General features: G+C 35.3%; 3 protein-coding genes and 1 long non-coding RNA gene across 16 annotated transcripts; 2 read left to right on the forward strand and 2 right to left on the reverse strand.

Moving 5' to 3' along the window:
* The first annotated feature begins 208 nt into the window (after positions 1-208).
* Positions 209-4,346, forward strand: LOC107886352 (uncharacterized). The gene is made up of 6 exons (XM_016810276.2): positions 209-1,498; positions 2,683-2,738; positions 2,832-3,062; positions 3,158-3,449; positions 3,533-3,729; positions 3,847-4,346. The coding sequence occupies exons 1-6, from the start codon at positions 446-448 to the stop codon at positions 3,998-4,000; spliced, it is 1,983 nt and encodes a 660-aa protein (XP_016665765.2). The 5' UTR covers positions 209-445; the 3' UTR covers positions 4,001-4,346.
* A 399-nt stretch (positions 4,347-4,745) lies between these two features.
* LOC107886351 (uncharacterized) lies at positions 4,746-6,550 on the reverse strand. The gene is made up of 2 exons (XR_001680735.2): positions 6,065-6,550; positions 4,746-5,882 (listed from the first exon to the last, which is right to left on the reverse strand). It is a non-coding gene; the product is annotated as an uncharacterized lncRNA (long non-coding RNA).
* LOC107886349 (TIMELESS-interacting protein) lies at positions 6,494-9,344 on the forward strand. The gene is made up of 5 exons (XM_016810270.2): positions 6,494-7,133; positions 7,237-7,359; positions 7,792-7,891; positions 8,046-8,149; positions 8,787-9,344. Exons 1-5 carry the CDS (start codon positions 6,732-6,734, stop codon positions 9,072-9,074), a joined length of 1,017 nt encoding a protein of 338 aa, XP_016665759.1. The 5' UTR covers positions 6,494-6,731; the 3' UTR covers positions 9,075-9,344.
* Positions 9,345-9,676: 332 nt separating this feature from the next.
* On the reverse strand, positions 9,677-15,482 carry LOC107886350 (uncharacterized). Of its 13 annotated transcripts, none has more exons than XM_041098961.1 (11): positions 15,106-15,458; positions 14,895-14,972; positions 14,414-14,648; positions 14,079-14,178; positions 13,730-13,786; positions 12,981-13,125; positions 12,241-12,323; positions 11,522-11,583; positions 11,335-11,431; positions 10,119-10,168; positions 9,677-9,999 (listed from the first exon to the last, which is right to left on the reverse strand). In XM_041098961.1, exons 2-10 carry the CDS (start codon positions 14,938-14,940, stop codon positions 10,142-10,144), a joined length of 852 nt encoding a protein of 283 aa, XP_040954895.1. In that variant the 5' UTR covers positions 14,941-14,972; positions 15,106-15,458; the 3' UTR covers positions 9,677-9,999; positions 10,119-10,141. The 13 variants fall into 13 exon arrangements, 10 of the variants coding, with proteins under 10 accessions (XP_040954895.1, XP_016665762.1, XP_040954890.1 ...); XM_016810273.2 differs by having other exon boundaries at positions 13,008-13,125; positions 15,106-15,454; XM_041098956.1 differs by having other exon boundaries at positions 14,414-14,972; positions 15,106-15,463.
* Positions 15,483-21,855: the final 6,373 nt, after the last annotated feature.

Raw genomic sequence — 21,855 nt, forward strand, 5'->3', positions numbered from 1 at the left:
GAATTTAAAACTTAGAAAATAAGTTGAGGATGTTTGTGGGAATTAACCTTATTTTTTGTTTTCTTTTTTGGTAAGTAATATTCATCAATCAAATAATAAGTTGAGGATGTTTGTGGGAATTAACCTTATTTTTTGTTTTCTTTTTTGGTAAGTAATATTCATCAATCAAATATGTTGAAGAGAAAAAATATTTATGAATCAAATAAAAAAGGAAGGCTCTGTCTTCACGTCTTTTGACCTCTTCCTGAGAGCCCACCCCCCTCCTGTTTTATATACTTCCATTTTGATTTTCATTTCTCTCTATATTTTCTCTCCATTCAATCACTCCGTTTTCATCGCTCTGGTTTTCGTTTTCTCGTTACCTTTTTTTCTTTTTCTTTATTCTTTATTCTTGTTTCTTTTAGTTTCCTTTTTCTCCATTTCTGAAATAATTAATAAAAAAGAAATGAACCCCGAGCCACCCAAAGACGTCGTCGTCGATGATCGGAAAATTAATATTTCCAATGGCGACGTTAACGGAACCGTCGTCAAGCTGGATGATCAACTCGGAGCTGGATTCTCTGATGTGGAAATGAAGAAAATCATTAGTGAAAAGAAGGAAGATTGTAGTTTGAATTCCGTTGAAGTGAATAAAATCGGAGAGTCCAACGCTAAGGAGGTTAATCATCAAATTCAAAGCAACGGTACTAATGGCTATAATAGCTACATGCCAGCCATCAAGGCTCAAGCTCATTTCCCGAAACCTCAGCCACCGCCACAGCCACAGCCCGAATTGGAACGCTCTCAATCCGTATCCCTGGCCGAAAGCATGCCTAGCATAGGGAAGTACATAAAAGATCGAAGCACTACTCTCTCAGCGGCAATCATAAAACGCTTATCGTCGCTAACAGAGGACGGCGAGGATTTCGTCGTGAAAAACGATTCGTTAAACTTGGAGGTGACGGAGATCAAAATCCCGGGTGTCAAAGTCATAGTGAAGCTGAAAAGCGAAGACGAAAGGTTTGATTTAAAAGGTCGAATAACGTTTTTTTCGCGGTCGAATTGTCGTGACTGCACCGCTGTTCGGAAATTCTTCAGAGAAAAAGGGCTACCGTACGTGGAAATAAACATCGACGTGTTCCCCAAAAGAGCCAAGGAGTTGGTGGAAAGAACGGGGAAATCGGAAGTACCCCAGATATTTTTCAACGAGAAGTTATTGGGTGGGTTAGTGACGTTGAATTCGTTGAGAAATAGTGGGGAGTTGGATAAGAGAATGAGGGAATTGTTGAGCCAGAAATGCCCTGACGGAGCTCCTAAAGTACCGGTGTATGGATTCGATGATGATGAAGATGAAGAAGAAGAAGAAGAAAAAGATGAGTTGCTGGGGATTGTGAAGCTTCTGAGACAGAGTTTGCCGATTCAGGACCGTCTGATTAAGATGAAGATCGTCAAGAATTGCTTCGCCGGTGATGATATGTTGGAAGTCATCATTCACCACCTTGACTGCGGCAGAAAAAAGGTATTTCATTTATTTTTCTTTTTTCAATTTTGGTTGCTTATTAATAATAATACTAGGAATTAATTTAATAAATCGCTATACTTGGTAATAAATAATGAAAATAAGTAACTTATCCTAAAAATCGTGAAATAAATGGAAGAAAAGGAAAATAAGGAAATGGTGGTATTTCTAAAAAATAGATGTGAAAGTTGAAAAATATTTAAAAAAAAAAAAAACACACGCTTCCATTCACAGTGATGAAATATAGGGACCTATAATAATTATTAGCATTTTCTTGACCATTAAAAATTCGATTTAAAATAAATAAATAAATATGATGAATAAAAACTAGGGAAAAAAACCAACACGTTACACGACACTAATGATGGATTGCACGAAGCAAGGGATGATAGCACTAACCCACCATCATTCATCCAAATTATTAAATTTTAGAAAATCTTATTGGAAAGGGATGATATTTATTGATTAACCCAACCTATTAAGCACTAATTATGGTAGATTAGCTGCAAACCTTAAGTTGTACTTATAGGCTTATATTGTATATACCAATTCTCTCATTATTGGGCTATTATATATGTCACGTGTGTGTTGTTTGTGACTATTTGTATGATTACAAAGCAAAATGATTTGGTACATTAAGACTGTTAAGTCCTAACCAAAGCAAATTTTATCGAATGTATTTTCTTAATGATTACATGCATATAATCTTATTATTAATGAAATATTTTAATTCTATAAGTCGTCACTTTTTTATTTTATAATTAACCTTTTTTAAAAAAAAACATGTGTTATCCTGTACCAAATACTTTTCTCGAAAAACATTTGTCTTTTAAGAATTTGAAGAAGACAATAAACGGAGATGGGTCTGGTGTGGATTATATTGATTAAAAAAACTGCTACATCTTTTTATTGTTGTAATTCAGAGAATTATGATTATGGAAAAAAAGGTTGTTTTGACTTGAAGGGTACATTATTTTATTGCTACCATGAATAGAGTCATACCATACCATGATGAATAAAATAAAGTTCACGGAAACAAAGAAAGTGATTTCTTAAAAGTTGATAAAAAATCCGACATGTAAAATGTTTTGTTGTTAACTGACATGAACATCTTTACTGTTGAAATTGCACCAACATTAAACACTCAAATTACTCTTACGTGTTTTATTTTCCTTATTTTATAGGGAATTGAAACTGGAAGGCAGCTGGTCCAGAAGCATTTCATCAAACATGTTTTCGGGTACAAACATTCTCTCCCACACTGTTTCCAATTTATTCTAGTCGACATCTAATCATACTCGTGCTTTTCTATATGATACCATTGTTGGTGCAGGGAAAATGATTTTGAAGAAGGAAGACATTTTTATCGTTTCCTTGAGCATGAGCCTTTCATTACAGCATGCTTCAACTTTCGGATCTCAATCAACGATAGTGAGCCCAAATCCCCATCTTTTCTAGCCGACAAGCTTGCCAGGTTGATGACCGCCATACTCGAAGCATACGCATCAGATGACAGGCATCATGTTGACTATTACAGGATCAGGAAGAGTGAAGAATTCCGCAGGTTTTTTTTTTCCTTATTTCCTCCTCTTTCAATTCATTAACAACTCCAATAGATTAAGCATGTAATCCGGTTTTCTAAGCCTTGATTTGATGCAGGTACTTAAATTTGACACGAGATCTGCAAAGGGTGGATCTTCGATTATTAAGTCCAGACGAGAGACTAGCCTTCTTCTTGAACTTATATAATGCCATGGCCATCCATGCTGTAATTACCATTGGACATCCTGAAGGAATACTTGATAGAAGAGCTTTTTTCGGTGATTTCCAATATGTAATTGGGGGCTACCCTTACAGCCTCAGCGTTATACAGAACGGAATCCTTAGAAACAATCGAAAGTCACCTTATTCCTTGGTCAGGCCTTTTGGCAATGGAGACAGGCGCTTAAAGGTAACCCCGGCCCCAACTTCATCAATTGTCTTCGCTCTACAGCCTCGTTTTTAACTGGTTTCTTTTTCTTCTTAAAATGATAGTTTGCTCCAGCTAAAGTTAATCCATTGATCCATTTTGGACTATGCAATGGAACAAGGTCAAGCCCCACCGTTAGGTTTTTCACTGCTCAGGGTGTTGAAGGTGAGCTAAGAGGTGCTGCAAGGGAGTACTTCCAGAATGGAGCCATAGAGATCAATCTGGACAAGAGAACTGTTTCTTTAACTAGGATCATCAAGTGGTAAGTTTTCAGTACATACTAATGCCAATTTATGAGTAAGTAAATTTGAAACTGAGAGAGAAAAGGATGGCCTTGACGCATGCATTGTTTTTCTTTTTGGGGGTTACCTTGAAACAGGTTTAGTGCAGATTTTGGACAAGAGAAAGATGTGCTGAGGTGGGTGATGAATTACCTGGATACAACCAGGGCGGGGCTTTTGACGCATCTTTTGTCTGATGGAGGCCCTATTCACTTCGTGTATCAAGATTATGATTGGGCTGGTAATTTATGAACCTCCCAAACTTTTTTCAGAAGTAAAAAATTTATTTTTGGGATGGAATGAAAATTCATTGAAACAAAACAATAGGACGAAGCTGCAATTATAATGGGCAGGAAGAATGAGTTTTTTTGTTTTGTAAATATAGATATTTATAATATCTCAGTTTCAGAGGTTAAATGAGGAACTAGGCTCCAGCCTTTCAGCAAAGGCATTAAAGTTAGGAATTATAGATACAGATTTTATATGAATTCAAACAATGTGTTTGGTAGGTGGGAAAACTTGCTTGTCTTGTCCTTTATTTGTTTTTTAATCCTATAGATGGTATGGTGGTGAAAATGAAACATTTGAAAGTTGAAAATCGTTGAAGTGAAACAGTGACGTGTCAATCATTGTTGTCAGCCTATCATGTTTACGGGTATCATAAAGATGATTCATTAATTAAGGTGACATTAATCCATAATTTTTTTCGGTTAAAAGTTAAAAGAATAAAAGGGTAATTAAGTTTTTGGGTAACCAATTGGTCACCTAATTTTATATTTTGATTATCTAAAAATGAAATCCTCACAATTTCATTATATATTTTTTAAAACACTTTTATTTTAGTTACACATAATAGTTGATTATGTATACCATATCATATTTACACTTTCATTTTAGTCACTTAATTTTTTAAATTGTTTTCATTTTAATTACTCAAAAAATAATTTTTTAAAAGATTGATCGAGATGAAAAGACATGGATCAAAATGCAAAAGAGGTAAAAAAAACATCCCTTTGAAACCTTCCTTCCTTGGATAGTTACTGAAGGAAGAAAGTTTCCAAACTTTCATAGCAAATGGCAGAAAAATAGAATATGTTACATCGATTTGATCTCTTCACATCTCTGGCAAAGCCACACATCATCCTTTGCCTAAGTCCCCTTCCCAGTTTGAATCTTTCCCTATTAGCTTCGTTGATCAAGATAGAAATCTTCAGTTCTTCCATCTTCATTTGGGTTAAAACCCCATTTCGAATAAGCTTATTTTCCTCGACAATCCTTCAGCTTCACTTTCTAACATTTCTCCTCGTCATGTTGTTCCATTGGGATAGCTCTCCTAGTTTCCTCCATTTTATATGAGAATTAACCCCGAACTCCCCACTACCGTTAAAGGACCATCCCTCCATGACAGCATCTTTACGCTCATCATTGACAAGCCACTCCGACCTAAATTTAAAGGACTTCCAATTTTGTTTATCCCTCTTCTCAAGGCAAAGAAAGAGAGGCTTATGATCAGACCCAATAGCAATGTCAGAAGATGCTAAACAGTTCGGGAACCAATTACACCATCGAGCATTACATAGGATTCTGTCGATTTTCTCTGACGAATCCTTTATTGTCCCTATTGTTGGCCCAAGTAAACTCCCCTCCCTGAACCGGTAGATCAAACAAATTACATCCAGAGATAAATTTATTAAACTCCCAAGCTCTTGACACATCAATCGGATTACCTCCTTGCTTTTCATAGTTAAAACGTACGTCGTTAAAATCTCCTATACAGCACCATGCTTTATTGCACCAGTGATTAAGCTTTTTAATAGCTTCCCAAACTTCCAATTTACCCTTAACATAGGGATGTCCGTACACAAAGGAACCTTTTTCCGTTTCAACAGTTGTATCAAAGAAATTCTTAGTAGCTACATAGACATGCAGATTCACATTTTATCGCCACCACAAAGAGAGACCTCCTGCAGTCCCCGTTGGATCAACATACTTTGAGTAAACATAGCCCAATCTGTTCCTGAGTTTTTCCAGTTTTGAGCCCCTCTGTTTAGTCTCACTAAGAAATATAATGTCGGGATTATGTTTTTGATAAACATCCCTTAAAGCCCTAACAGAGTGTTGTTGGCCTAAACCTCTACAGTTCCAAGCCACAATATTCATAATAAGCAAACAATAATGCAAAGAAAACCAATCATAAAGCAACAATCCATCAACCCTGAGTCATCTTTCAATGAAGAAGTGAAATAACCAAACCAAAATCAAATCATAGAAAAAGAAAGAGCAACAATAAAAGTGGATCCAAGGGAAGACTTGAACCTGACAGAAAAGCTGAAAAAGGAGCTCACTGAAGAGAAGACCCCTCACAACAGAAACAACCAAAAAAGCTCCCAAACCGAGCCAATCGAAGAATCCAGTGAGACCCAACTCTCAGAACCCCACCAGCAATGAAAAGAAAGAAACACCAGCAGCCTGAAAACCCCAGCTGAAAGGAAGCAACTAGCAGCGAGCAAACACAGAAAAAAGAATTTCCGGAGGGAACCCAAACGCTCCGACAAAATCCCGAGATAAAACGGAGAAAAACCAGCGAACAAGAGTTGAATCGAGACAGCGCCGAGAAGGACCTTTTCTCGCACTTCGGCTTCAAGAACCATAGATCAAACAAGAAATTTCGACAGAAACCCACAAGTTTCGACGAAATCTTGAGACAAACAGAGAAAAATGGGCGATCACTATTTATTTGCTCTTTTTGTATGTGGCGGGAGATATTGTAGGGAAAACCTTTTTCTTACTAACTTATCTCTTAGATATTAGAAAAAAAAGAGGACCGAATTTAAAGATAAGTTTATTAGAAACTGGTGGATTTGGGCCGAAATAAAAAATGCTAATATTTTTTTCCCTCCAATATCTTCCGCCATATACAAAAGGAGCAAATAAATAGTAAACGTAGTAAGAGAAGAACCTAAACACCTGAGAGAAGTGCGAAATGGAGAATCCAAAATCAGCGCCGACGGGTTGCTACAAATGCGGAAAGACAGGCCACTGGTCCCATGACTGCCCCGAGGCCCTCAAATCCGATCATCCCAATCCCGGAAAACCCGGATCCGGTATCCCAAATCCCGTCGGAAAAGGCTGCTACAAGTGCGGAAGACCCGGTCACTGGGCTCGTGACTGCCCCGATCAACCCAATCTCAACGCTTCCTCTGCCGCCTCCGCCGCCCTCAGCTATACTCCCAATCAGCTCCCTAGACCCGAAAAGCCCAAGAAAGTATCCAAAAGCAGAACCCGACCCAAGCTCACACCTGAACTTCTCCTCTCCGATGATGGTATCGGTTACATCCTTCGCCACTTCCCTCGGGCTTTTAGGGACCGCGGTCGCAGTCACGAGGTAGATTACTAGATTTATCTTCTTTCTCTTAACTTCATATGATTGTTCTTCTTTTACCTTTTTTTGGGTGATTTAATTAAGCTTTAAAGTTTTTTGCTTTTAGGCCAGTGATTTGAGAAACTTAATTGGGTTGTACAGAGAGTGGCACAAGTATTTGCTCCCTTATTACTCCTTTGATCAGTTTGTACATAAAGTGGATAAAGTTGCTTCTTCCAAACGTGTTAAGGTAACTCATTCAACCCTTAATTTGCAGTGTTCAATGACTTTTTACTGAATTTAGGGTAAAGTAGTTTTTGTTTCAGGGGAGTAGCCTGCAAGACATTACGCGATTGACTACCTCTTACTCGTAGCTTTGGGTTATTCTGATATTATCTTTTGAGACTCTAAAATTTAAATGTACATAACGAGACGAGGTTTAATGTTTAACCATTGAATTTCACGTATTGTATTAGCTATTTAGCTTTGTTTGAGATTGTTCGTGTTGATCTGGACTCCATAGATGTTCTTTGTTTCCCTAAAATACAGGCAGCTTTGATGACAGTAAATTTAAATCCCTTTACGTGCCGGTGAATTTGCTTTAGCATCTTCATGATATGGACAGCTGAGTAAATTCTGGGTATACATAAGCATAATTCGTTTGTTGCATATATCTTGTCAGAACTGTGTTAGAGACTTAAGAGAGCGAGTTGCTAGAGGAGGGGATCCTACAAAATTGCATGAAAGTCCAGATGAATTTAATGGCCCCAGCGATGGGCAAGGTATGCTGCAACAGTGCCTTTTTTTCTTTTGGTTGTAACAGATTCCATTTCCATGTAGCCCATTTCAAGCATGTTTATTTGTTTTATTGCTTAGAGGCATACTATTGTATTGCTCTTTAAGGTGACAAAATAAGCAACCCTCTCTTTATTGTAGTGGCTGGACATTCTGAGGAACAAACTCATGCCCACTATGAGGTAGATCATGTAGATGATATTCAAGACAGCATGCTTAATGAGATTTACCAGAAAGTTTCTGAGGTAACCGTATTCCTTTGAACTTGTTCTTCAGTTGTCTATGTTCTTTCTGTTATACTTGTGAACACTCAAGTCAATAGCTAGTAGTGTGGGGGGTCCTTTAGTAAAAGGCTTTTTTCAAAGGAAAATCATTACCATGTTTTCTAGAAACTAAAAGCAATAATGGATAGTATGCTTCAAGCATTCTTAAATTGTTATGATCCTATGGCATTTGGTGCATTCGTTTGTGTTTTTTCCTTTTATCATATTGCTGCTTTTGATATTTGTGTTTCCGAGCCCATTTGATGCCAAATTAGTATCCCTGTATAACAATGCAATTTTTACATTAAATGGATGAATTGACTTTTAGCTATAAGGAAGTATTTATGTTAGGGAATGCTGAAAGTGCTTACATCATTGTTCCTAATACTGGATTTGGCTGCTTCTAGAAATGCATTTATCAGTATTGCTTAATTCACGGCCCTACTTAATTGTGCATTTGGCTTCAGAACTCAGTCAGATTAAAGAATTTAGTTTATGCATGAGTTCGTTTTTATTATAAGCTCCTAGTTTCGTAGTGTCATGTTATAGGCTTGCTGTTGTTTCAATTATGGTGTGGTGCTAATGTTTAACAGAGGTATGTTCATGTCATTGACCACAGGAACCATCTCATGAGATACCCACCCCTATGGTTTCTGCTGAAGAACTCGCAGCTAGTGGCTCTAGGCCGGAACAAATGCCAAATAATGAAGCTAACTGCTCTACTGAAGTTCATATTACAGAAGAACAGAGAGCTCGGATGGAAGCTAACAAGTTGAAGGCACTGGAAAGAGCTGCATCTGCCTCTAGTGATCAAATCACAGAAGAGCAGCGTGCTCGCATGGAAGCTAATCGGTTAAAAGCATTAGAAAGAGCAGCAGCTCGAGCTCGATCTTTGCAGTCAGCTTGACTTCCAACTGTCAACTATTACTATTATTGTTTTTTCTTTCCCCTGCTTTTTGTGAACTTTCCTGACTGGAATTCCGAGATAAAGACAACTAGGGCATCATACTTTTGCAAAATTATAGTCACTGCCTTCTTATGAGAACCAACGTCATAATGGCATCATCTGTAGTATAGCTTGGCATTGTTACTCTTCTGCGCTTGTCACTACATATGTTTTTGCATTATAGCAGAAAATGGCTTCTTTTCTTTCAAATGTTACAGGTGGTTTTGTGCACAACTGAGAATTTGAGTTTTCTAAGATCGAGTTTTGCCATTGCTAATTTTACCATGTAATGTACGTAGGTGTTTTATGGTGAATGGTTTAATTATATTTGAACGTGTTTGTAACTGAACCTAACCTAACCTGATTTGGTTTTGCTGTAATCTCCAGCCGGCTTTGGATCTCTATCTTTTGAACATATTTCAGGTGACGCGTAAGAAACTACTAAAATGAAAGCTACAGATTAATGAATAGCAACTAATATTTGACATCAGGCATTCTAATTTGTCTTGTACTGAAACAAGATGTAGCAAGTTCTAAAAAAATTATACACATGAAGCTTCAAATGCAAAATCCAGATGAATCTGTTAGAAGATTATAAGCATCTGGGTTCTCATTATCTGGCGCCTGGGTTTGACATAAGCGGGTGAAAATTTTGGGTTCCAAAAATGGGGTCTTCACAAATTTTCCATTGTGGCACCCAATGTGTGAAGAATGTTTTGTACACGAGGAACAAGAGCATAACCTACAAGCTTCTTATGGATTTACAACTAGAAAATTGTTTGTAATTTACATAGATCAGATATATACCCAACCTCAATCTCAACAATTCCCTTTAAGTATCTTGGCTTGGCTTGAGATGGATCCCGCTTGGTGAGCTAAAAACCAACTGAGATAGAAGGGGAAAAAATACAAGGTAACGCAAAGTGTAGACAAGTATGCATCATAGGAAAAAGATATTTAGTTTCTCATGGTGATTGAATAAACCAATGAACAATCATTGCTTACTTGTTAAAACATCTGCAGACCGCCTATTGCCTAGTGGGGCAACTAGTTTCCTGTCATTTAAATCTAACATTAGCTGATAGTAATAACAGAATGGAGGGTACCCCTCCCCCACCTTCTTTGTTCAAAGGTAAGATGAGCACCAGAATTCTTTAATACAGTCAAGTATCTGTGACCTAATTAGAAAAAATTAAGATGGCTAGATGCTGGGTTGTAAGTTGTCAACAAATAGACAAAAGCATGAAGACAATACTGCAATGATGGGGAATGATAAGTAAAAGAAGGATGCTTTGCCAACTGACATGCTAGCCAACAATTTGATGATACTGCAATTGTAGATCTAACATTGAGATAACATGAAAGACTATATAAGGGTTTGATCAACCAGCTATGAAACAGTTCAGTATGACAACTTTACAAAGCAAAAAAATTGCTCGGAAAATGAGGTTTGCAGCACTTACAGTGCAATAAAATAAAAACAGGAAAAGGATTAACCAGCCACGTTGGAAAAAAATTCGTTGGAAGGGGGTGACAAATGGTCTACAATGGTACTCACACAGAAATGAAGTTTGAAGTGCCGACAAAGAAGCAAATGCAGAATAGGATGCAAGACACAATAAAATATTGACATTGAATAGGAAGGAACAGACAGCACGAAACTTGGTCAAAGATCCTTTATCATGCCACTCTGTTTGGTGAATAGGCAACTGCAAATGAACTCTTATCCTTTTACTCTCAACAGTAGCCAAAAAATGTCAAATTTCAATTCAAAATCAATATTACATCAAATCGTCATAAAACTAGGTAGAGGCCTAGAGGGGGTCTGAGTGAAATAGGGATTTGAAAGAGATTAGAGGTGTTAATTAGAGAGAAAGATACATGTAATAAAAGAATAAGGGGGAAAAAGGTCATAAGGGTGCCCTTGCTAGAATGGGAGCAGAGGAGTTCATGTTTTCATCATTTCGGAAGATAGAGTTCAGGATGTTTTGTAAGTGAAATCTTAGAGCACAGTACATTTGATATAAATATAATAAGAGTACAGGTCAACCCAGAAAGGTTGCATTCTCAACCAGCAAGAAATATGCTCGGAATGAAAATAAGATAAAGTTAATTGCAAATCCCATAAAGTGAACTTCAGCTTATGGTCGTTTATGTAACCCACCTTTTTGGCCATCCACTCCAGCACACGCAAACTAAATCAATTTAAATGATAACCTACCTGAGTTGCACCAGGCAAGATGCTAATTGCTAAATCGTCATTAATGGATTCAGGCAATGGAGGCATCCGGCTCATTAAACCTGGCATGTCTCCCATGCTGAAAGAAGTCACAGTAGAAATTAAAAACCAGAAGCATAGGCAACACGTAAACCCAAAAATAACCAACATATAAAGAACATTGACGTACTCATTTAGAATGGCAGTAATATTGTTCCTTGTGTGACAGAAGAGATCAATATTATCCCGTAACTGTTCATACAAATTTTACTTAATGAACCAACCTCAGAAGACTGTTAAAAAGAAACCATATATGATAAATGAGGGGAAATTCTACCATGAGCTTCACTAGAAAAAGCTTAGGAAAGCTTTTACCAAAATATCTAATGACTTACCTATATTGGAAAATCATTAGATATTTTGGTAAAAACTTTTCCTAAGCTTATTTTAGTGAAGCTCATGGTAGAAGTGCCTGATATGAGGCCATCACATACAAGATTTACATGAACATGTTAAAAAGGACTAGACTAGATGCATAGAATCCATGACCTCCTCCCTTGAAAGAAAAGAGGTTCACTGGACAATCAAACTTCTGTCAAATAGAGTATCCACCAACAAAAGTGTGGGGGCATGTAACAATACAATCATAACTAGAAGCATATGGACCTCTTCAACAAGAACCATGACATTCTTATTGCATGTAAATTCCTACATTCATCATTTAATAGGCAGTTGTTACCTTATTTAACCTCTTGAATTTGACATGGCAAAACCTAACATAACCTGCATACTAACCATTTAAATACTGTACAAACAACACAAGATATTCATATCATCTAACACCTATTACTATAAGATTGCATGTTGCCAATAAAATAATTGCTGTGAACTAGGGCATGGTGCACTCACCTTGAATGCAGAAAGGTTGGACGTGATTTGACTAAAAGCTTGAGAATTTTGCTTCAACAGATGTATAACTGTACCATTTATTCCTGGGACCCACAACAAAAACATAGCAATGCTGTTAGGTTTCAAGCTTCCTCCTGAAATTGCTTTACTTTGTCTTGTGAACTATCGAACAAGTTCAAACCAAACTTGTCCACTTACCATACTCATTTTAAAATAACAGATTTAATATCCCAAAAAGGAAAAAATAATGAGCAAAAATGTTGATACTTAACATAGTGTGCTACAATATGATTAAATACTACCCAAAACCTTTTCTAACTAAATTCCTTCCATCAAATAATGTTGCTTGAGTTTTTCATTTCCTCAATTCGGTTCTTTAAATCAACATCTTTGACACCTAGTCCCATGTTCACTTATGGATAAAATATTGAAACTTTTTCCTGGGTAAAACTTGTCGACGCATATGCTTCAAACATTTACAAAACCATTTTATTTTCCAGTTATTTCAGAAGACTACAGATCAATCTCATGATTTCAGCAAATAACTGTAATCCACATCATACTATAACTTAAAACCCCAAAATCATAATTTCTTAAACCTAAATTCATCATAAACATCATCTTGGAAGATTACCCAAAAGTTTGTCTTACATTACTTGAGATAACTGGCAGATGTGGACAAATATTGATAGAAAAATACTAATCAAAAGCAATTGCAACTAAAAGAAAGATATCGATACCTCTAGCTGGTGGTATTAAATACAAACCTTCAGAAGACATTCTTCCATTCTGGTCGAGATGGTGCATCATGAGAGGATATCCAGCCATGTTTTGTGGCAGAGCTGAAGGCATATTCACCTTTGAAGATGATTCCACAAGCTTACCCTGAAGAAGTATGAGCTTTAAAACAACAGTTGTTTAATCATATTACATCCTAAAGAAATTAGTCTATTTAGGAAATTAGAGAAGGAATCCCAGTTATGACATTCAACTAAGCAAATTGAGATACAAAGAATTTACTTAATGTTGAATTTTTAGTCATAACTAACAGCTTTGTTTATTATTTGACTTGAAGGAAAGAAAGCAATTGAGGGAAACTATAGTTCTTTTCCAATAAAAGTATAAAGCTTCACATCCAGAGGTTTGAGTGAATCAATGTGCTCAATGAACTAGTGAACAAGCTTGAACAGCGATGGGTTTTCTCAGAATGAAGCCTCACAAACTAGGACTGCATCACTGATCAAAGTTAAGACAATATTCTTAGGGCCCAGGGAGCAGTACAGACAGAATATTCTATGGACAAAGAGATTCTCATAGTTGATACTAATGAAAACCCATTTTATACAAAGTTCACAATTAAATGGAGCATCCAATTCTAAGTGCTTCTTCTCAAGAAATTTAACTAACATAATTGAAATCATTTAGGGGGAAAACGAACTAAGAAATCAATATTAAGTGTTGTGTGAAGTTACATAATTCATCAGCATACCTTCCTACTGTTCACCTTTTTTCCCGCATTAAGTTCTTCAGGTTTCCTTCGCTTTCTCTGCCAATTTGCAAATATAACTTATCTCTTAAAGCAGATGAATCTACAGATGATTTTAAATATAAAAATATGATGTCTAAGAATTAAAAAGAACAAAAGCACATTAACAGATCAGTTGAGTCACACTTGCTGCAGTCAATGCCAAAACTAATAATTGAACATTTACACCAGTATATCAAAACTAATAATTTGCGGACCAATTTTTCATACATAGTAAATCACGTGATACAAGAAAATAAAAAATAGAACAAATAATGGAAGAAATGCATCATTAAAGAAGCAAGGAGCTTACTTGCATCCACCTACACCTCAATGCAACATCACGTACAGTTTTATCAGGCAAGGTAGCTGCAATCTTTATGTACTTCATAATACTTGGTTCATCTTTATACCTATATACACATACATTAAAGTAAAGGCCAGCACTTAATCTCATCTCAAAAAGAAGACATACCTAATAAATACCTCCTTAAAAACAGTTATACCATAAAACGTATCAGCAAAAGCACACATTAGAGAATCTATTACTTAATATTAACTACGTTCACCTGGACTAGGTTTCCTATATTAGTAGCACAAATTAGAAGATTTGCACATACAGTAAGAAAAGAAATAATTATTACATACTTTTCAAGGCTGTCCTCCAATATATACTGTTCGTCAATAGACCACTCGACAGCAAACCCTGCCTCATGCTTCTGCCCTGAAATCGAATCAAGAAGCAGGGAAGATCCAGAAGAATTTCCAGGTTGGATTAAGGCAGGGGAGCTTGTAATAGCACTGGAATTGCCAGGCAAGATCGTCGGCAGTGATGCAAAGTAACCACTCATCGGAATCATCTCTGAACTACTATCAATACCAGCTGATTGGAAAGATATACCGTGCCGATTAAAGATAGAACCTAAACCATCTCCATGATAATAAAACCCAGTGTTCGATTCTGTTTTCATTTTTTTTCTTTCTTCCTCAGCCGATTTCACTCAAAATCCACTTTACCCATAAACTCAGACCAAATTCAAATATAAAAAAACTTCCTTACTTCCACCTCATTATCTCATGCTCGCATATCAAAAAAAAAATTCTTCATTTCAGCTGCTCAAAAACTTACCGTTGCATAAGGAGAACAATACCAAAAACAGTAACAAAAATGTCATATAATCTCCGAAATTCAACCCCGATATTGAATCTAGAACAAAAAAGAGAGCCATCAATTTGAACTAAAACAAAAAAAAACCCGAGGTTGAAAAACAACACCAATAAACAATAAACAAAAAACAATAGGAAAGGAGAGGAGTGAAGAGGGTAGGAGGGAAAATTACCTTGTGGAGGGAAACTTTTCTAGAATCCCTAATTGGTTTTGCCTTTTTCTGTTTCAATATAAACTAAGCTACTGCAATTGCTGCTGTTTTCCTGCTACTTACTTTGCTTTTTGGTGTGTGTCTGTGGGGGGGGGTTCCTTAGCTTTGCTTACTATCTCCATTTCCTTCAAAAGAGAACAAGAGATTAACTTAGACCTGCTTCCATGGCTCCACCCAATGGGAAGCAAAGCTTTGCAAAACAAAGCAAAAGAAGGGAAGTAAAAGGGAAACAAAAAGATGTTGGGGGGTTTTTCTGGTGTTGACAAAGTAAATTTAAAATTTTTTTTTGAAGTATATTATTAAACTCATAAATTGGTGTTTGCTGATATTGGAATTGAACAACAGTGCGAATCCCCGTAAGCATTTGATGCCAATTATTGTGGACTCTCCACTTTTTTTTCTTTTTTTTTAAAATTTTTAAGTAGGTAAATTGCCAAAACAGTCCATTTTATTTATCTCAATATATATTTTAGTTAATTATATTTGAAATATTATATTTTAGTAACTTATGTTAACACCTATTATAACATTTTAGTTACTGAGTCGTTAACGGTTTTACGGTAAGCTAACGTGGCATGGTTAAAAGTCGAGAACATCTAAGATCTGTCTCGCACAAAGCAAAAGTATTTTTCGGGAAAATTTTATTGCTATAAATATCACAAACAGACTCGATTTTCAAATTTTTAATTCTCCATTGTGTAGGAAATCGTTTTCAAATCGAGATTTTCCAACAATTGGTATCAAATCCAAGTTGTGTTATGTTTATAGTATAAATCAATACTGAAATTTCTTTATTCATTTTTGATTAATTTTTTATAAGATGTGGCATTCTTATAATTATTAGTATGTTTCAGGTTATGTTTGTGAATGAATGTATTTTATCATTTATATGATAAAATAATTTTGCCAAAGTTGTGATACCTAGAAATTAAAGTGGTTGTAATTATTATTTTAATATTTTTTCTGATACGAGCTCGATTCGGTGTTGATTCGAGTCGTTTAGATTGCCCAATTGTGAAATTAAGCAAGTGTTGAGTTTTAACAAAGTAGGCTGGAAAAGATGAAAAGATAGGTTCAGACTAGGTTTGAAAGATAATTAAATTGGCTAATGGAGTAATTCGGCTAAGGCCAAGAGTGAACCAACAATGAAGGAAATTGTTGACCCGATTCTTAGACTGCACTTAGATGGAAATGGATAAGAGATAATTTGGCTAACCTCGACCCACTATCTAGCAAGATAGGAACCGATGGTATGGTCAAACGCCACACTTTGAAAAGTGATAAGTTCAAATAACAAGGAAGAATGATAGCACATGCTAAGCTTGATAAGTCGTTTCAATCTAAAAAGAACAATGAGAGTTGAATTCTCACATAAAAACAAAAGTTCATATATTTGGTCCAAAAGTTCTTACAACTAGCTCAAAACAAAGTATTTATAAGCATGAGACAAACTCTAGCCGAATAGACACACACACTCAGCTTAATTGAACTATGAATAAACTTAATTAAGCTAATTAAAAAGTACAAGACCTTTGATGAACTTTAACATAAGGAAGACTGGACAACATGTTTGGTCTTCCTATTCAGCTAATAATTAACTTTAATGAGCTAAATAAACTTGATTCAATGCTTGATCAGCTAAAGAGTCATAACAGCCTTTTAATTTCTCCTTGGACAGCCAAATGAGCAGCAGCCAAAAATTAATGTAATTTGGCACACAAACAACTCCCTTTATGTAAATGCTTGAATATAAACGGTCAAAAACGTGTGAATGGACGAATTGGAATAGCCACCATCATGTGAAAACGTTTGGGAACTGAATGGGCTTGTGTGAATAGCTCCTTGTCCATTGAACTCCTCAAACAGTCACTTGGAGAAGCTCATAACAGCTGCTGGTCTTAAATTCATTCCTCTCTTTAATGCTAATCAATGCACTAGCTGGTTCAATTGGTTAGTTCACCTATAAACACAATTAAACTTTAATGAGCTGTAGTAACTAAAACTCATTTAATAAGCCAAAACAAATTAAATAGGTGTAGCAAATTAATTAACTTAGAACATATTAATTGTCGAATTTATTTAAACAACTAAATAAAATTAAAACAACTTAATTACTTAAACTAAAATAACTAAACACATTTAAATTTTAATCCAACAACTATTTAACTAAAATTCAGCTTGCAATAAGCTGTATGGAACACATAGTGTTGAGCTCCATGCTTGCTTGATGAGTCCGACCACCTCCCCTCCCCAAACTTGATCAATGTGACTAGCAATGGCGTTTTGAAGCTTCTGGGCACGAGACTGAGTAATGGGACCTTGTGGCAACTCAATGGGATCGACTGTAGCTTCCCGAGCTAGGATCGCATCATTTTTGAGATATGTAATTAGATTATAGACTATCATCTCCATGTAGAAATTATTTTATTTATTTTTAGAATAATTCATGTGAGCCAAAAATAGAAATAAGTATTATGTAAAAAAAATTTTCAACGAATCCTTAGGAACCAAAAAACATCCAAGATTGATTTAGACAACACAATCCCAACCTAGCCAACCAGCAAAAGAATGATAGTGGTCCAGTGGCGAAGGCTACTATTGGTTTGCCAGTGGTGGCAGGCAGTGGTCCAGCGTGTTGGATCTAGTGCCCTAAGTGTAGTAAATTCATTTGTAAACTTGTAAAATTTTTTGAACAGCTTGGTTAATAAAATAATTCATGGATTACATTAATATTTTTTTGAAAGAACATAGTGATAGCATTATCATAAGCTTCATACATAGACAAGATATTGAAATGTTATGAAATTATTGACTAAAAAAAGGGAACTCGACCTTCTATATCAATATTCCATCTTTCTTTGGAGACAACAAAAAAAAAAGAAAACATAAGAAAGGTTTCTTATACTTTCGCAGTAGGAAGTCTCATGTATGTTATGTTGGGCACACGTCCAAATATTTGTTTCGTAGAGGGGTTGGTGAGTTGATATCAGATGAATCTAGGACCAAGACACTGACAAGAAGTTATGCATATTCTTAACTATTTACGAAGAACGAGGGATTACATGCTTGTGTATTTTGGAGAAGATCTTACTCCTATTGGATATACTTATTCTAACTTCTAAACTTGTTAGGATTTGAGGAAATTGACATTAGGCTGTGCTTTTACCTTATGCGGTGAGTTTATAGTGTGGAGAAGTGTCAAGCAAAGTTGTACTGTGGACTCCACTATAGAGGTCGAATATTTGGTTGCTTCTAAGGCTATAAAATAAGAAATATGGGTTCGAAAGTTCCTTATGGATCTTCATGTCGTTCTTGGTATGGAAAAAGCTACCGCACTGCGTTGTGACAATTTAGCGACAATAGCCAATACCAAAGAAACCAGAAACCACAAAAGGATGAAACATATTGATAGAATGTCATATAAAAATGAGGCAGTTGTAGACGAAATCATGGATATAGTCAAAGTCGAATTTGAAGGCAACCCTGCGGACCCATTTACCAAGACTCTACTAGCTAGGATATTTGAGAAATACGTGGAGATCATGAGAATGCGGAATATGACTCATCTACTTCATTAGGTCAAATGAGAGACTGTTGGATCTTGTTAGCTCGAAAGGATCAACTCGAGAACACTGATATGGAAGTTGAATTAGCCTTTGAGATGTTGTGGTGGAAGTAATAAAAATTGTGCAATAAAGAACATAAGCATTTATAGTGATTCGACCCTAATTGCTTACTCTACTACCTTAGCTTACCACAACAAAGGACTTCCCCAAATTTACTAATTTGGTAACCTTTGAGGACAAGGTTTAACCTTACAACTCCCTGAAGATTTGTGCCCCAAAATCTTAATATTTCACTCCCTTAAGGTTACTACCCAAACCATAAGAATTATCCTTCTCCCAAAGAGAACAAATAAGCAAGCTAGCAAGTAATCCTTACAAGATTAGAATGTTTGCCAATTAAGAACTAATTCAAAGAAGAAAACTTGAGCTAGATGAATACAATAAAAGCTCACAAGTGTTTACAAGAAAAAGGTATAAAAGAATTAAACTCTTAGGTTGTTTTGATTGATCTTTAAGCTTTCTACATATCTCTTATTATTGTAGGACCTTTGGAAGATGGTATTTATAACTTTTAATTAATTTCCAACCGTTGCGGTTGTTGGGAAAGTGGAAATAGTCGTTGGGATGAAAATACAAACTTATTAAATTCACCTGCAACAGAAGGTATCAATATTTTTTCTATGAGTATCGATATTGTTAGCATTTAATGCCCGATTTAGTGACCGTTGAAATTAGTTTACAACGATACCAAAAACAAATTATCGAAACCTAGTAAAATATATCAATACTTTTTATAAAGGTATTGATACTTTTTGTGTAATTTGAAAACATAATGTCAATTTGGTATCGATTTTTGAATGGGTATTTATATCTTCAAAACTATCGATACTTGGACAAAAAGTATCGATACTTTTTATCCTAGAGCAATACTAACTTGTTTGAAAACAATTAAAGCATAATTGAAAATGTTTGATTTAATTGAAACCATTTCAACTTGATTTTATCAATTCGTTCAACTTAACTTTTATTCAAAAACACTTTAATTTGTTATATCAAAACATAGTATCAAATAAGGCCTTTAACAATCTCTCCCTTTTTTATATAACAAAACATTTGGTAAATTTATTTTTGAATTGATTGCCCCCCTTAATAAAAGTCATTTTCATTATAAGCTCCACTTATATAAAAATCATTTTCAATTTAAGGCATAAATATTTGGAGCATAAAAGTTTGAAATAAACTCAAATTTGACATTCATTTTGTTTTGAAAATTTTGTCACTAATCCTAGCATATAAGCAATCAATCAACCATAAAATTTACCTTTCTCTTCCTCCCCTTTTTGTTATATAAAAAAATCAAGAAAAACTTAAGAGGAAAAGAATGTGGTTAATCCAAAGATAGATATTAAAAATAAAGAACAAATGAACTACCATACCAAATAACATTAAGGTGCAATCATATATAATTTGCCTTTGTTCACCTTGAAGCAATGAACCTTACCTACAAACATAGAATTAGGTTTTTGGTACCCAATTTCTTTTGGGATCATAAACATTAGTTTCCAAAATTCTAGTCCCTTTTGGTATCTATTTTGAAAGAGCTTCCTTGCCTTGAGTAGCATTAAGTCCTTTAGGAACCCATACACTCTTAATAAGTTTTCCCTAGTAAAATCTTGAGGGACCTCTATGTTTATAGAAAGTAAAGCTATTTTTAACAAAGTTTTCTTTTGAATTTTCTCCTTTTTTAAAAACTTTTTTAGAGTGAGCTTTTTCACTCTTACGCAACTCAAGTTACTTTTGATGATCCTCATGAACTTTTGAGAGTAAATTATGCAAGTCTAAAATTTTCTTTTCAAAGTCTTTAATAATTTCTTGCATTATATTTACTTTCTCTTCAAGACCATGATTGGTTTTGGAAAGTTAGTCATTTCTCATTTCTCATTTCTCAATTTTGAAACATTTTATTGTGTTTTGATATCTAGACTTCAAATTTTAAACCTAACTCATCATAGGCATCTTGAACTCATTAAAAGAATAATCATTTAAGGTAGATGAGTTAGAAGTTACCTTAGGATCATTGATATCCATAAGGCATAAGTTGGCTATTTCTTAATCTTCATCATCTAATGAAAACTCATCACTCCAAGCAGCAACATAAGCCTTTTTGTTTGCTAGACCCTTTCTTTTTAAATTAAGAACAGTCATACTTGATGTGTCCCAGTTTCTTACACTCATAACAAATAATGATATCTTTCTCCTTGGTAGATTCAAGCTTGAGTCATTCATTCTTTTGAAAATTTCTTCCTTTGTTAGACCTTATAAATCTTTTGAATCTTCTAGCAAACATTTCCATATTTTTGCCTTCATCCACTTCTTCGCTTGATTCACTATCGTCAATTATAGCAGATTTTAGAGCTTTACAGATATTCTTCTCATAACTCTTTCTTTTTCACTCCATTTGTTAAGCTTCATCTTATGTGTAAACAAAGAACCAATAAACTCATCCAATAAAGGTTTCTAAATTCTTTACTTCTTCAATAGTGGTCACTTTGGCTTCTCATGATGTAGGTAAGCTTTGAAGCATCTTCCTTACCATTTCTTCATTTGGATAAGTCTTCCCATAAGACTTCAATCCATTTATGATGATTGTAAACCGACTAGACATCTTCTTAATATCTTTTTTAGGTTTTATCTTGAAAGTTTCATAGTTGAGAGTAAGAATTCCAAGTTTAGACTTCTTTACTTGGCTAGTGCCTTCATGGGTGACTTCAAGCTTATCCTATATCTCTTTGGCATTTGAATAAGACGAAACTCTACTATACTCATCCGGACCAAGTGTATAAAATAGAGTGTGCATTGCTTTGGCATTTAGTTGAATGCTTCTAATATTTTCCTCATTCCATTCATTTTTACTCTTTGAAACAAAGATCTCTTCTTTATTTTGAGGTATGGAAGGACCATCCATGATGACATCTTATACAGCAAGATCATTGGCTTATATGAACAACATCATTCTAGTCTTCTAATATGAATAATTTGCACCATCGAAATAACGAGGTTTGGAGATGGTTGAGACTCACCAACCATAATAGAGCTGGAAGAAGATGTCATCTTGTGCGGTTTGAAGAGATGATATTTGAACTAC

The sequence above is a fragment of the Gossypium hirsutum genome, chromosome A03 (assembly GCF_007990345.1).
Source record: "Gossypium hirsutum isolate 1008001.06 chromosome A03, Gossypium_hirsutum_v2.1, whole genome shotgun sequence".
Taxonomy (NCBI): Eukaryota; Viridiplantae; Streptophyta; class Magnoliopsida; order Malvales; family Malvaceae; genus Gossypium; species Gossypium hirsutum.